This window comes from Ranitomeya imitator, chromosome 3 (assembly GCF_032444005.1).
Source record: "Ranitomeya imitator isolate aRanImi1 chromosome 3, aRanImi1.pri, whole genome shotgun sequence".
NCBI lineage: Eukaryota > Metazoa > Chordata > Amphibia > Anura > Dendrobatidae > Ranitomeya > Ranitomeya imitator.
The window spans coordinates 320,146,869-320,164,600 of NC_091284.1; the positions used below are offsets into that span (position 1 = coordinate 320,146,869).

Genomic DNA, 17,732 nt, shown 5'->3' on the forward strand with positions numbered 1-17,732 from the left:
TTTTTTTAGGGACCACCTCACATTTGAAGTCACTTTTAGGGGTCTATATGGCAGAAAGTACCCAAAAGTGACACCATTCTAAAAACTGTATCCTTCAAGGTGCGCAAAACCACATTCAAGAAGTTTATTAACCCTTCACGTGTTTCAGGAACTGAAGCAATGTGAAAAAAAAATTTCACAAGTGTAAAAAGAGAAAATGAACCACAAAATTTGTCGTGCAATTTGTCCCAAGTATGCCGACACCCCTTATGTGGGTATGAACATGTTTGGATGCACAGCAGAGCTCGGAAGGAAAGGAGCGCTGTTTGACATTTTTAATGCAGAATTAGCTGGAATTGAGATCGGACGCTATGTCGCTTTTGGGGAGCCCCTGATGTGCCTAAACAGTGGAAACCCCCACAAGTGACACCATTTTGGAAACTAGAGGAACTTAAGGAACTTATCTAGATGTGTGGTCAGCACGTTGAACCCCCATGTGCTTCACAGAAGTTTATAACGTAGAGCCGTGAAAATAAAAAATCGTATTTTTTTCCGCAAAAATTATCTTTTCGACCCCCACATTTTTATTTTCACAAGGGTCACAGGAGAAATTAGACCCCAAAAGTTTTTGTGCAATTTGTCCTGAGTACGCAGATACTCCATATGTGGGGGTAAACCACTGTTTGGGTGCATGGTAGAGCTCGGAAGGGAAGGAGCGCTGTTTGACATTTTCAATGCAGAATTGACTGGAATTGAGATCGGATGCCATGTCGCTTTTGGGGAGGAGCCCCTGATGTGCCTAAGCAGTGGAAACCCCCCACAAGTGACCCCATTTTGGAAACTAGACCCCCAAAGGAGCTCATCTAGATGTGTGGTGAGCACTATGAACCCCCTAGTGCGTCACAGAAATTTGTAATGCAGAGCCATGAAAATAAAAAATTATTTTTTTTCCACAAAAATGATACACGACATGCCGTGTCACACGCCGAAGACCCTGCCTGTCAGGGAAGGGATCCGGTGTGGTGCTAACCCCTGCTCCATATAGGTAGCACAGTTAACCCCCTTACCCCAAGGGTGGTTTGCACGTTAATGACTGAGCCAATTTTTACAATTCTGACCACTGTCCCTTTATGAGGTTATAACTCTGGAACGCTTCAACGGATCCTGGTGATTCTGACACTGTTTTCTTGCGACATATTGTACTTCATGATAGTGGTAACATTTATTTGATATTACTTGCGTTTATTTGTGAAAAAAACACTGAAATTTGGCAAAAAATTAAAAAATTTCGCATTTTTTCAACTTTGAATTTTCATGCCCTTAAATCACAGAGATATGTTACACAAAATACTTCAGTAAAATTTTCCACATGTCTGCTTTACATCAGCACAATTTTGGAACCAACATTTTTTTTCGTTAGGGAGTTATAAGGGTTAAAAGTTGACCAGCGATTTCTCATTTTTACAACACCATTTTTTTTTAGGGACCACATCACATTTGAAGTCGCTTTGAGGGGTCTATATGATAGAAAATACCAAAAACTGACACCATTATAAAAACTGCACCCCTCAAGGTGCTCAAAACCACATTTTAAGAAGTTTATTAACCCTTCAGGTGCTTCACAGGAATTTTTTGAATGTTTAAAACAAAATGAACATTTAACTTTTTTGACAAAAAAAATAATTCAGATCCAATTTGTATTATTTTACCAAGGGTAACAGGAGAAATTAGACCCCAAAAGTTGTACAATTTGTCCTGAGTACGCAGATACCCCATATGTGGGGGTAAACCACTGTTTGGGCGCATGGCAGAGCTCGGAAGGGAAGGAGCGCCATTTGACTTTCAATGCAAAATTGGCTGGAATTCAGATAGGACATCATGTTGCTTTTGGGGAGCCCCTGATGTGCCTAAACAGTAGAAACCCCCCACAAGTGACCTCATATTGGAAACTAGACCCCCCAACTTTTTTCACAAACATTTTACTTCTGAACCAATTTTTTTTATTTTCACAAGTGTAAAAAGAAAAAATGAACCACAAAATGTGTTGTGCAATTTGTCCTGAGTACGCCGCTACCCAATATGTGGGAGTAAACCATTGTTTGGGCGCATGGCAGAGCTCGGAAGGTGCGCCGTTTGACATTTTCAATACAGAATTAGCTGGAAATGAGATCGGAAGCCATGTCGCATTTGGGGAGCCCCTGATGTGCCTAAACTGTGGAAACCTACGAAAAGTGACCCCATTTTGGAGACTAGACCCCCAAAGGAGCTTATCTAGATGTGTGGTGAGCACTATGAACCCCCCAAGTATTTCACTAAAGTTTATAACTCAGAGCTGTGAAAATAAAAAATATTTTTTTTCCCACGAAAATAATTTTTTAGCCCCCCAAATTTTATTTTCCCAGGATAAATTGGACCGCAAAAGTTGTTGCCAATTTGTCCTGAGTACGCTGATACTCCATATGTGGAAGGAGCACCATTTTACTTTTTCAACGCAGAATTGGATGGAATTGAGATCGGACGTCCTGTTGTATTTGCAGAGCACCTGATGTGCCTAACCAGTGTAAACCCCCCAATTCTAACTCCAACTCGAACACACCCATAACCCTAATCCCAACACACCCCTAACCCAAACACACACCTAACCCTAATCCCAACCCTAACAACCACACCCACTAACCCTGACACACCCCTAACCCAACCGTAAACGTAATCAAAATCCTAACCACCAACCCTAACTTTAGCCCCAACCCTAACTTTAGCCACAACCCTAATGGGAAAATGGAAATACTAAGGGAGTGATAAAGGGGAGGTTTGATTTACTATTTATAGCAGGTTTTTATAGCGGGTTTTTGTTTGGCAGCTGTCACACACTAAAAGACGCTTTTTATTGCAAAAAATAGTTTTTGCATCATCACATTTTGAGAGCTATAATTTTTCCATATTTTGGTCTACAGAGTCATGTGAGGTCTTCTTTATTGCGAGACGAGTTGACGTTTTTATTGGTACTATTTTTGGGCACATGACATTTTTTGATCGCTTTTTATTCCGATTTTTGTTAAGCAGAATGAACAAAAACCTGCAATTCATGAATTTCTTTTGGGGAGGGCGTTGACACCGTTCCGCGTTTGGTAAAATTGATAAAGGAGTTTTATTCTTCGGGTCAGTACGATTACAGCGATACCTCATTTATATCATTTTATTCATGTTTTGGCGCTTTTATACAATAAGAACCATTTTAAATAAAAAATAATTATTTTTGCATCGCTTTATTCTGAGGGCTATAACTTTTTTTTATTTTTTTGCATGTTGCTCCATTTTTTGTTCGTCGGTATGATGATAAAGCGTTGTTTTTTGCCTCTGTTCTTTTTATAGGTCAGGTCATAATCGACGCGATGATACTAAATATGTGTACTTTTATTGTTTTTTTTTTTAATTTACATAGAGACATATATTTATTGGAATATATATATATATATATATATATATATATATATATATATATATATACACATATCTACTATATAAAGCTGAATGTGTGTATGTGTGTGTGTATGTATGTATGTCCGGGATTGGCATCTGCACCGTCGAAGCTACAGCCACAAAATTTTGCACAGTCACACGTCTGGACCCCGAGAGCGTCATAGGCTATGTTGTGAGGTGAAATTTTAACCCCGCGCTTTCCAATTCACCAAACTATTTTGCCCCTATCTACATAATGGGGGAAAAGTGAAAGGAAAAGTGTTGGAGGCAAATTGGCAGCTGCCAGATGTGAACAAGGGGGACGTAAAGAGTGAGAGCGATGGCGCCAAAGAGTATATACCGTACAGTTGCTAAGGTGGGGCCCCGACATGGGATACTCACCACACCCGGGGATATGAACACACACACAAAATGCGCCACACACTACCACGTGCTTGAACACATATCACCCTCAGCAGACATTTCACCACACATTCTCCAACCTCGCCACATAAAAGTCGAAACACAAAAGTCGCCGCTCAAAACTCGCCACGCGCAGAACTCGCCACATGCAAAAACTAGGCTCTTGCAAAACTCGCCACAAGTGCAAAAGTCACCTCATGGAAAACTCGCCACACGCAAAACTTGCACACGCGGAAAAATTGCCACATGCACAAAAGTTGCAACACATGCAAAATTTGCCTCACACAAAACTTGCACATACTCAAAAGGCACCACACAAAACTCGCCACGCGCAAAACTCGCCATGCGCAAAACTTGCTCCACACAAGTTGCTACACTAACCTGTCACATGCAACTCGACACACAAAAAGTTGCTACACGCATGTTGCCACACAAAACTCATCTCACAAAAGTCGCTACATGCATGTCGCCACACGCAACTCAACACACACAACTTGACAAACGAAACTCGCTTTAAAACACACACAAGTCTGGTCTTATCCTTCAAAAATAAAAATCTGATTAATAAGCAGACAAACTACAACAAATGTACCATATAGGAAAAACGGCAGCTGTCAGTCACATGACCTGTCTATTATGTGTATGTGTGAGCTAATATATACTGCCAGGGGGAGGGCTTCCTGTTGGCTGGGGCTTTATCAGGCTGCCAATTTAGCTTACAAATACTGAGGTAAAAATACTGAGCAAATAACGTGTGAACGAGGTCTAATACAGGAGGAGATGACACACAGGTATATACTATATACAGGGGAGATGACACACAGATATATACTATATACAGGAGAGATGACACACAGGTATATACTATATAGAGGAGGAGATGACATACAGGTACATATATATATACAGGAGGAGATGACATACAGGTATATACTATATACAGGAGGAGATGACACAAAGGTATATACTATATACAGGAGCAGATGACCTACAGGTATATACTATATACAGGAGGAGATGACATACAGGTATACACTATATATAGAAGATGACATGCAGGTATATACTATATACAGGAGGAGATGACACACAGATATATACTATATACAAGGGAGATGACACAGGTATATACTATATACAGGAGGAGATGACATACAGGTAAATACTATATATAGAAGGAGATGACATTCAGGTATATACTATATATAGGGGAGATGACACACAGCAGGTATATAATATATACAGGGGAGATGACATACAGGTATATACTATATACAGGAGATGACATACAGATGTATACGTATACTATATATAAGGGAGATGACAAACATGTATATACTGAGGTGATGAGGTAAAAATGAGAGGTGTGAGGTGAAAATGAAAAGGTGTGAGTGCAAAATGAGAGGAGTGAGGAAAAATAATGGAGTGATCAGAAAATGACAGATGTGAGGTTGAAATGACAAGTGTTAGGGGGGAATGAGAGGAGTGAGGGAGAAAATGAGAGGTGTGAGGGGGAAAATGAAAGATGTGATTGGGAAAATGAGAGGCGTGATGGGAAAATAAGAGAAGTGAGGTGCTATAACTAACCACAGATATTTACTATGCCCAGGCAACGCCGGGCTCTTCAGCTAGATATATATATATATATATATATATATATATATATATATATATATATATATATATATATATATATATATATATATATATATATATACACTAGATGGTGGCCCGATTGTAACGCATCAGATATTCTAGAATAAGCTTGTCCGCGTAGTATATTGCACAGCCCGCGTAGTATATTGCCCAGCCGCGTAGTATATTGCCCAGCCACGTAGTATATTGCCTAGCGACGTAGTATATTGCGCAGCCACGTAGTATATTGCCGAGCTACGTAGAATATTGCGCAGCCACGTAGTATATTGCCGAGTGACGTAGTATACAGCACAGAGCCACATAGTATATTGCCCAGTGAAGTAGTATATTGCCCAGTTACGTAGTATATTGCGCAGCCACGTAGTATATTGCCCAGTTACGTAGTATATTGACGAGCTACATAGTATATCACGCAGCCACGTAGTATATTGCCCAGTGATGTAGTATACAGCAAAGAGCCACGTAGTATATTGCACAGCGAAGTAGTATACAGCACAGAGCCACGTAGTATATTGTCCAGTCACGTAGTATATTGCCCAACTACGTAGTATATTGGCCAGTCACGTAGTATATTGCCCAGCCAGGTTTGTCACAGGTGAAAAAATAAAAAATAAACATATACTCACCTTTCCGAGGGAGCCCTTGTAGTCCACGGCAGCTTCCGGTCCCAGGGTTGGTATTAGCGCAGGACCTGTGAGGACGTCGTGGTCACATGACCGTGACATCATGGCAGGTCCTTCTGCCACCGGAACCTGCAACGGAAGATGGCGGCCGCTGCGAGCTGCTACGGAGGGTGAGTATAGCAGGTTTGTTTTTTTTAAAATATTTTTAACATTACATTTTTTACTATTGATGCCGCATAGGCAGCGTCAATAGTAAAAAGTTGGGGACACACAGGGTTAATAGCGGCGGTAACAGAGTGCGTTACCCGCATCATAACGCGGTCCGTTACCGCCGGCATTAACCCTGTGTTAGCGGTGACTGGAGGGGAATATGCGGGCGACAGGCACTGACTGCGAGGAGTAAGGAGCGGCCATTTTCTTCCGGACTGTGCCCGTCGCTGATTGGTCGCGGCAGCCATGACAGGCAGCCGGCGAGACCAATCAGCGAATGAATAACCGTTACAGAAAGACAGAAGGACAGAAAGACGGAAGAGACCCTTAGACAATTATATAGTAGATTACATATATGTGTGTGTGTGTGTGTATATATATATATCTATATACAGTGGGGCAAAAAAGTATTTAGCCAGTCAGCAATAGTGCAAGTTCCACCACTTAAAAAGATGAGAGGCGTCTGTAATTTACATCATAGGTAGACCTCAACTGTGGGAGACAAACTGAGAAAAAAAAATCCAGAAAATCACGTTGTCTGTTTTTTTAACATTTTATTTGCATATTATGGTGGAAAATAAGTATTTGGTCAGAAACAAACAATCAAGATTTCTGGCTCTCACAGACCTGTAACTTCTTCGTTAAGAGTCTCCTCTTTCCTCCACTCATTACCTGTAGTAATGGCACCTGTTTAAACTTGTTATCAGTATAAAAAGACACCTGTGCACACCCTCAAACAGTCTGACTCCAAACTCCACTATGGTGAAGACCAAAGAGCTGTCAAAGGACACCAGAAACAAAATTGTAGCCCTGCACCAGGCTGGGAAGACTGAATCTGCAATAGCCAACCAGCTTGGAGTGAAGAAATCAACAGTGGGAGCAATAATTAGAAAATGGAAGACATACAAGACCACTGATAATCTCCCTCGATCTGGGGCTCCATGCAAAATCCCACCCCGTGGGGTCAGAATGATCACAAGAACGGTGAGCAAAAATCCCAGAACCACGCGGGGGGACCTAGTGAATGAACTGCAGAGAGCTGGGACCAAAGTAACAAGGCCTACCATAAGTAACACACTACGCCACCATGGACTCAGATCCTGCAGTGCCAGACGTGTCCCACTGCTTAAGCCAGTACATGTCCGGGCCCGTCTGAAGTTTGCTAGAGAGCATTTGGATGATCCAGAGGAGTTTTGGGAGAATGTCCTATGGTCTGATGAAACCAAACTGGAACTGTTTGGTAGAAACACAACTTGTCGTGTTTGGAGGAAAAAGAATACTGAGTTGCATCCATCAAACACCATACCTACTGTAAAGCATGGCGGTGGAAACATCATGCTTTGGGGCTGTTTCTCTGCAAAGGGGCCAGGACAACTGATCCGGGTACATGAAAGAATGAATGGGGCCATGTATCATGAGATTTTGAGTGCAAACCTCCTTCCATCAGCAAGGGCATTGAAGATGAAACGTGGCTGGGTCTTTCAACATGACAATGATCCAAAGCACACCGCCAGGGCAACGAAGGAGTGGCTTCGTAAGAAGCATTTCAAGGTCCTGGAGTGGCCTAGCCAGTCTCCAGATCTCAACCCTATAGAAAACCTTTGGAGGGAGTTGAAAGTCCGTGTTGCCAAGCGAAAAGCCAAAAACATCACTGCTCTAGAGGAGATCTGCATGGAGGAATGGGCCAACATACCAACAACAGTGTGTGGCAACCTTGTGAAGACTTACAGAAAACGTTTTACCTCTGTCATTGCCAACAAAGGATATATTACAAAGTATTGAGATGAAATTTTGTTTCTGACCAAATACTTATTTTCCACCATAATATGCAAATAAAATGTTAAAAAAAACAGACAATGTGATTTTCTGGATTTTTTTTTCTCAGTTTGTCTCCCATAGTTGAGGTCTACCTATGATGTAAATTACAGACGCCTCTCATCTTTTTAAGTGGTGGAACTTGCACTATTGCTGACTGACCAAATACTTTTTTGCCCCACTGTATATATCTATATCTATATATATATATATATATATATATATATATATATATATATATATATATATATATATATATATATATATATATATATATATTCCCTTTATTTAAGATTTTTTTTTAAATATTTTTACACAGTACTTATTATTATTTTTTTTAAAACTTTTTTACATTGTCCCGGGGTGGGACATCACGGTATAGTGTCAGATCGCTGATCTGACACTTTGCACAGGACTGTGTCAGGTCAGCGATCTGACCGGCAGTGCTAGAGGCTTGCCGGCGCCTGCTCTGCTGAGAGCAGGCGCTCGCAAGCCACCTCCCTGCAGGACCCGGAATGACTCCCGTGGCCACCTTGGATCCGAGGGCCTGCAGGGAGGAGACAGGAAGAGACGCTCGGAAAAACGCGATCACATAGCGTTGTTACGAGCGTCTCAGGGAAGCACGCAGGGAGCCCCCTCCCTGCGCGATGCTTCCCTATGCTGCCGGAACACTGCGATCTTGTTTGATCGCAGTGTTCCGAGGGTTAAAGTGCCGAGAGCGGTCGGTGACCGCTCCTGGCACATAGAGCCGGATGTCAGAGTGATACTGACTCTGCAGAGAACTTGAAAAAGTATTTGCCCAAGTTCTCCAGATGATACTAAAAGCATTGCTTACAGCTATTAAAACATAAAAAAAAACACAATTTCATTGGTGTCACTTTGCTTTCCCCTGTAATAATTTTTGTGTTCTTTATATTATTATTACTAACATAAATTACTAGCTGAAGAGCCTGGCATTGCCCGGGCATAGTAACTAACTGTGGTTAGTTACATCACCTCACTTCTCTCATTTTCCCATCACGCCTTTCATTTTCCCTCTTACATCTCTCATTGACCTCTTTACATCTCTCATTTTCCCACTCACACCTCTAATTTACCCCCCCAACACCTGTGATTTTCACCTCACACCTCTCATTTTCCCCTCAATATATACCTGTATGTCATCTCCCCTGTATATATATAACCTGTATGTCATCTCCCCTGCATATAGTATATACCTGTATGTCATCTCCTCCTGTATATAGTATATACATGAATGTCATCTCCCCTGTATATAGTACATACCTGTATGTCATCTCCTCCTGTATATTATGCCTGTATGTCATCTGCCCTGTATATACCTGTATGTCATCTCCCCTGTATATAGTATGTACCTGCAGGTCATCTCCCCTGTATATAGGATATACCTGTATGTAATCTCCCCTGTATATAGTACATATCTGTATGTCATCTCCCCTGTATATAGTATATACCTGTATGTCATCTCCTCCTGTATATAGTATTTACCTGTATGTCATCTCCTCTGTATATAGCATATAACTGCAGGTCATCTCCCCTGTATATAGTATATACCTGCAGGTCATCTCCCCTGTATATAGTATATACCTGTATGTCATCTCCCCTGTATATAGTATATACCTGTATGTCATCTCCCCTCTATATAGTATAAACCTGCTGCATGTCATCTCCTCCTGTATAGTATATACCTGTATGTCATCTCCTCCTGTATATACCTTTTACATTATCCCCCCTGTATATAGTATATGCCTGCTGTATGTCATCTCCTCCTGTATATAGTATGTACCGGTGTGTCATCTCTCCCTGTATATAGTATATGCCTGCTGTATGTCATCTCCCCCATATATAGTATATACCTGTATGTCATCTCCCCCATATATAGTATATACCTGTATGTCATCTCCCCCATATATATAGTATATCCTGCTCTGCGGTTTGTGTCGTGTCTCGCAGGTTTACCGGCCTCATTTTGTTGAAGAAAAAGGGTTTTTTTTGTGGGTTTTTTAACACAATATTAACCCCTTAACAACTGCTGATATGGCTTAAAGGGACTCTGTCACCTGAATTTGGCGGGACTGGTTTTGGGTCATATGGGCGGAGTTTTCAGGTGTTTGATTCACCCTTTCCTTACCCGCTGGCTGCATGCTGGCCGCAATATTGGATTGCAGTTCATTCTCTGTCCTCCATAGTACACGCCTGTGCAAAGCAATCTTGCCTTGTGCAGGCATGTACGATGGAGGACAGAGAATGAACTTCAATCCAATATTGCAGCCAGCATGCAGCCAGCGGGTAAGGAAAGGGTGAATCAAACACCTGAAAACTCCGCCCATATGACCCAAAACCAGTCCCGCCAAATTCAGGTGACAGGTTCCCTTTAATGGCGGCAGTCAATGGGCCTTACTCCTCCTGTACCTCATGCTCCTTCTCTTAACACAGCCTCCTCCTGCACCTCACGCTCCTCCTTTATACACCACATTTTTCTGCAGCACAGCTTTTCTCCTTTGTAGTCGCCTCCTCCGGTAGTACCTCACACTCCTCTTCTATACACAATTGGAAACACTTGATTCCGAGAGAAATTGCACTAATTTCAAAAAAGCGTATTGTATACACAGCCTCCTTCTTCTGCAGCACCACACTTTTCTCCTTTAGACCTCGTTCACACGGTATTTGGTCAGTATTTTTACCTCAGTATTTGTGAGCTAAAACTTGGAGTAAAACATTCAGATGAAAAGTTTATTAGAAACATCTAACATCTAAGACATGTGGTCTTATACACAGCCTCTACCTGCAGCGCTTCACTCTTCTCTATACACAGCCTGATACTGCAGCAGCACCCCACTTCTCTCAATTTCCCCCTCACATCTCTATCCATGAGGCTCCTCTCTTTCCCTTAACGTCATGCCTCACATTAGCTTCTCCATTCTAGACACGTCGGAGCTAGATGTGGCCTGTGTCTGATATGTGGAGTGGGCGTGGCTTGATATACACACACATATACATACACTCAACTATATACATATAAATTACCGTAATTTATTACATTTACTGAAAAATACATGCACACAGCCAATATAATTTTTTTGTTTACCGAAAGCTTCTAAGACCGGATTAGAATCAAGAACTCGACTCTCTATTCTCTCCAACATCTTGCTTGATCCCTGTAAGTTGCTAGGAGGAGCAATTGCTGCATAAAACTTCATTAGGCATCGAGTTGTCCAAGTCTGTAACACAAAATACAAAACATTGCAAACATTTCATTTCATCTTACTTTTTAAAAAAAAATCAAGGATAATTAATACATTGCAGGAATACTGCAGGCAAGAAAACAGACGTAAGCATGTTTATGCATTCAGGGCAGATACTGTTTTATCTGGTACTGGAGGAAAAAATTGAAATGGCACCATCTAATATATAATTGCCTAGAATACTACTTCCTGCAATTTGTGCCAACTTCCTGTCCGGAGCTAATGTCCGGAGCTAATGTCCGGAGCTAATGTCCGGAGATAAGTGACGTCAACAGTGTCCAGTGTCTGATTGGTTGCCGCCTGCTGCGAGCGACCAATCAGAAACGTGCCGTACTGTGACACACTCCGCCCGCCATTTTGGTGTGATTTTTGAATTTTTACCTCACAGCAAGTTTCTACTGCGTGGAGGCGGGCCCAGTGACGTTGCTCTTCAAGCTCCTGCCGAATTTCGTCAAAAAAATGATAATACCATTTACCAAAACTATATATATTTAGTTGTGAAGTGGTTCAGTGACATTTTCACACCAATTTTGAACTTTTGTTTGGTGTTTTCTCATATACCGCCTATTATTTTTGTTCTTTCTTACTATTATTTATTAATTGTATTATTCTTACATTTGAATAAATAAAGTATATATGGATTCTAGACTCCCGATTCTTTAGAATCGGGCTGCCATCTAGTATAGTATAACTAGCTGTTTCCAGCCAGCTAACGCTCGGCACGCTCATTGCTATCTAATTAACGCTGCTGGTGATTAAACTAAAGTAAATAATGACAACATTCAATAGCCTCGTGTGGTAATGTGTGTAGACGGAGCCTCGTGTGGTAATGTGTGGGGACAGAGCCTCGTGTGGTAATGTATGAGGACAGAGCCTCGTGTGGTAATGTGTGGGGACGAAGCCTCGTGTGGTAATGTGGTGGGGGAAGGGATTATCTGTGGTGATGTGGGGGGGCGGGATTGTGTGCGATAATGGGGTGGGGGGCGGGATAATGTGTGGTGATGTGGTGTCGGGCAGAGCTACTGTGCAGGGGGCAGGATTAGCGAGTAATCACGATGATATATATATACACCCCCTCCTGTGGCTCCCATACATTAAAAAACTGACCTCTGTGGTCATCATACACTACAATGTCCACCTCTGTGGCCTACAGTATAATGTCCCTCTCTGTGGCCCACATACATTAGAATGTCCCTCTCTGTGGCCATTAAACAGTATAATGTACTCCAAGCCGTCATCCAAACACCAAAGAAGGAAGATAGCTGACTGACTGCTATAGCTCCAAGCCTCAACAGGGAAATGGAAATATCACTGGCAACTCCCAGCAGCCAGCTGGGAGTTATAAACACACCAGTCCGGGTGTGTCAACTAGAGATGAAAAGGTTCCCAATGGGTCCTAAAGTCAGAAGGACTAGGAAGGAGTCTGCAAAGCCAACCTCTGAGACCTTATGCAGCTAGATGCAATGCGACTGTCTGCAGCCTCTGACACACACGTGACAGATCGCCCTGCTGCTAGCAATGTGAAGGACTTCTTTCATGTGACTGCTACAACCAACAAGGAGTATTAGCAGTCTCGTATTGTACACGCCAGCATCACTCCACAGGCTAGTGATTGGCTGCAGCAGTACCTTGAACTACGTCAATACCATCTCTGTCACAGCACTGGCACAGCTGGGCAAATGAAAGGTTAAGTTATCGTAATACATTATCACAGTCAATGCCTGCTAATAAATATATTTCATGAAACCCCTTTAAAGGGAACCTGTCACCTCCAAAATGGAAGTTGAGCTAAGCTCACCGGCATCAGGGGCTTATCTACAGCATTCAGGAATGCCCCCCGATGTATCCTGAACAATGAGAAAAAGAGGTTAGATTATACTCACCTGGGGGGCGGTCCGATCCGATGGGTGTTGCGGTCCGGTCTGGGGCCTCCCATCTTCTTACGATGATGTCCTCTTCTGGTCTTCACGCTGCGGCTCCGGCGCAGGCGTACTTTGTCTGCCCTGTTGAGGGCAGAGCAAAGTACTGCAGTGTGCGCAGGCACCGGGAAAGGTCAGAGAGGCCAGGCACCTGCGCACTGCAGTACTTTGCTCTGCCCTCAACAGAGCAGACAAAGTACGCCTGTGCCGGAGCCGCAGCGTGAAGACAAGAAGAGGACGTCATCCTATGAAGATGGGAGGTCCCGGACCGGACCGCGACGCCAATCGGACCCGGACCACAGCGTGACCACCCCCGGGTGAGTATAATCTAACCTCTTTTTCTCATCTTTCAGGATACATCAGGGGCTTATCTTCAGCGTTCCAGAATGCTGTAGATAAGCCCCTGGTGCCGGTGGGCTTAGCTCAACTTCCATTTTGGGGGTGACAGGTTCCCTTTAACCCTTAGTGACAGAGCCAATTTTGTACTTAAACTGACTGGTCAGAATTGTAAAAATTGGTCTGGTCATTATGAGGTTATAGCTCTGGAACGCTTCAATGTGTCCCACTGATTCTGAGAATATTTTTTCGTGACATATTGTACTTCATGCTAGTGGTAAAATTTCTTCGATATAACTTGCATTTATTTATGAAAAAAAAACACTGAAATTTGGCAAAAATTTTGCAATTTTCAAACTTTTAATTTCTGTACCCTTAAATCAGACAAAACCCTTATATCACACAAAATAGTTAATAAATAACATTTCCCACATGTCAACTTTACATCAGCACAATTTTGGAAACATCATTTTTTCTTGTTACGACATTATAAGGGGTAAAAGCTGACCAGCAATTTTCATTTTTCCAACAAAATTTACAAAACCTTTATTTTTTTATTTTTTTTTTTTTAGGGACCACCTCACATTTGAATAACAGAAAACACCCAAAAGTGACAGCATTCTAAAAACTCCTCAAAGTGCGCAAAACCACATTCAAGAAGTTTATTAACCATTCAGGTGCTTCACGAGAAAAGCAATGTCGAAGGAGAAAAATAACATTTAACTTTTTTCACAAAAAATTTACTTTGGAACCAAACTTTCTATTTTCACAAGGAGATCAAGAGAAAATGTACCAAAAAATTTATTGTGCAATTTCTCCTGAGTACGCTGATACCCCATATGTGGGGAAAAGCCACTTTTTGGGCGCATGGCAGGGATCAGAAGGGAGTGAGCACCGTTTGACTTTTTAAACACAAAATTGGCGGGAATTAATGGTGGCGCCATGTCGTGTTTGGAGACCCCTAATGTACCTAAACAGTGGAAACCCACCCCAATTCTAACCACAACCCTAACCCGAATACATGCCGAACCACAACCCTAACCCCAACATAACCCTAACCAAAACCCTAATCCCAACACACCAAACCGTAATCCCAACCATAACCAAAACCCTAACTTTAGCCCAACTCTAACCCTAACTTTAGCCCAACTCACTTTAGCCCAACCCTAACATTAGCCCAACTCACTTTAGCCCAACCCTAACCATAAATTTACATAGTTACATAGTTATTAAGGTTGAAGGAAGACTATATGTCCATCTAGTTCAACCCATAGCCTAAACCTAACATGCCCTAACATGTTGATCCAGAGGAAGGCAAAAAAAACCATGTGGCAAAGAGTACGCTCCACATTGGGGAAAAAAATTCCTTCCCGACTCCACATACGGCAATCAGACTAGTTCCCTGGATCAACGCCCTATCAAGGAATCTAGTGTACAGTGCCTACAAGTAGTATTCAACCCCCTGCAGATTTAGCAGGTTTAATAACATGCAAATAAGTTAGAGCCTTCAAACTTCAAACAAGAGAAGGATTTATTAACAGATGCATAAATCTTGCAAACCAAAAAGTTTTGTTGCTCAGTTAAATTTTTATAAATTTTAAACATAAAAGTGTGGGTCAATTATTATTCAACCCCTAGGTTTAATATTTTGTGGAATAACCTTTGTTTGCAATTACAGCTAATAATCGTCTTTTATAAGACCTGATCAGGCCGGCACAGGCCTCTGGAGTTATCTTGGCCCACGCCTCCATGCAGATCTTCTCCAAGTTATCTAGGTTCTTTGGGTGTCTCATGTGGACTTTAATCTTGAGCTCCTTCCACAAGTTTTCAATTGGGTTAAGGTCAGGAGACTGACTAGGCCACTGCAACACCTTGATTTTTTTCCTCTTGAACCAGGCCTTGGTTTTCTTGGCTGTGTGCTTTGGGTCGTTGTCTTGTTGGAAGAAGAAATGACGACCCATCTTAAGATCCTTGATGGAGGAGCGGAGGTTCTAGGCCAAAATCTCCAGGTAGGCCGTGCTATCCATCTTCCCATGGATGTGGACCAGATGGCCAGGCCCCTTGGCTGAGAAACAGCCCCACAGCATGATGCTGCCACCACCATGCTTGATCTGTAGGGATGGTATTCTTGGGTCGTATGCAGTGCCATCCAGTCTCCAAACGTCACGTGTGTGGTTGGCACCAAAGATCTCGATCTTGGTCTCATCAGACCAGAGAACCTTGAACCAATCAGTCTCAGAGTCCTCCAAGTGATCATGAGCAAACTGTAGACGAGCCTTGACATGACACTTTGAAAGTAAAGGAACCTTACGGGCTCGTCTGGAACGGAGACCATTGCGGTGGAGTACGTTACTTATGGTATTGACTGAAACCAATGTCCCCACTGCCATGAGATCTTCCCGGAGCTCCTTCCTTGTTGTCCTTGGGTTAGCCTTGACTCTTCGGACAAGCCTGGCCTCGGCACGGGAGGAAACTTTCAAAGGCTGTCCAGGCCGTGGAAGGCTAACAGTAGTTCCATAAGCCTTCCACTTCCGGATGATGCTCCCAACAGTGGAGAAAGGTAGGCCCAACTCCTTGAAAAGGGTTTTGTACCCCTTGCCAGCCTTGTGACCCTCCACGATCTTGTCTCTGATGGCATTGGAATGCTCCTTTGTCTTTCCCATGTTGACCATGTATGAGTGCTGTTCACAAGTTTGGGGAGGGTCTTAAATAGTCAGAAAAGGCTGGAAAAAGAGATAATTAATCCAAACATGTGAAGCTCATTGTTCTTTGTGCCTGAACGACTTCTTAATACTTTAGGGGAACCAAACAGAATTCTGGTGGGTTGAGGGGTTGAATAATAAATGACCCTCTGAAAAGACTTTTCACAATTTAAAAAAAAAATAAACAAAGAAATAACATTCTTTTTTGCTGCAGTGCATTTCACACTTCCAGGCTGATCTACAGTCCAAATGTCACAATGCCAAGCTAATTCCAAATGTGTTAACCTGCTAAATCTGCAGGGGGTTGAATACTACTTGTAGGCACTGTATATACCCTGTAACATTATACTTTTCCAGAAAGGTATCCAGTCCCCTCTTAAATTTAAGTAATGAATCACTCATTACAACATCATACGGCAGAGAGTTCCATAGTCTCACTGCTCTTACAGTAAAGAATCCGCGTCTGTTATGCTTAAACCTTTTTTCCTCCAAACGCAGAGGATGTCCCCTTGTCCCTGTTTCAGGTCTATGATTAAAAAGATCATCAGAAAGGTCTTTGTACTGTCCCCTCATATATTTATACATTAAAATAAGATCACCCCTTAGTCTTCGTTTTTCCAAACTAAATAGCCCCAAGTGTAATAACCTATCTTGGTATTGCAGACCCCCCAGTCCTCTAATAACCTTGGTTGCTCTTCTCTGCACCCACTCCAGTTCAGCTATGTCTTTCTTAAACACCGGAGACCAGAACTGTGCACAGTATTCTAAGTGTGGTCGAACTAGTGACTTGTATAGAGGTAAAATTATATTCTCCTCATGAGCATCTATGCCTCTTTTAATGCATCCCATTATTTTATTTGCCTTTGTAGCAGCTGCCTGACACTGGCCACTGAATATGAGTTTGTCGTCAACCCATACACCTAGGTCTTTTTCATTGACGGTTTTGCCCAGAGTTTTAGAATTAAGCACATAATTATACATCTTATTACTTCTACCCAAGTGCATGACCTTACATTTATCCCCATTAAAGCTCATTTGCCATTTATCAGCCCAAGCTTCTAGTTTACATAAATCATCCTGTAATATAAAATTGTCCTCCTCTGTATTGATTACCCTGCAGAGTTTAGTGTCATCTGCAAATATTGAAATTCTACTCTGAATGCCCCCTACAAGGTCATTAATAAATATGTTAAAAAGAAGTGGGCCCAATACTGACCCCTGTGGTACCCCAACTCACTTTAGCCCAACTCTAATCTTAACTTTAGCCCATCCCCAGCCTAAAATTTAGCACCAACCCTAACCCTAATGGAAAGATGGAAATACATTTTTTTTATTTTATTATTTTTT

General features: G+C 42.1%; 1 protein-coding gene across 3 annotated transcripts in view; it reads right to left on the reverse strand.

Annotated features, from left to right (window-relative positions):
* Positions 1-17,732, reverse strand: part of MYO19 (myosin XIX) — a 411,745-nt gene that overhangs the window by 333,516 nt on the left and 60,497 nt on the right. For all 3 annotated transcript variants that reach the window (XM_069756629.1, XM_069756628.1, XM_069756627.1), the window contains one exon: positions 11,272-11,404. In XM_069756629.1, the coding sequence (XP_069612730.1) occupies positions 11,272-11,404 (133 nt within the window). The remainder of the gene's footprint in view (positions 1-11,271; positions 11,405-17,732) is intronic.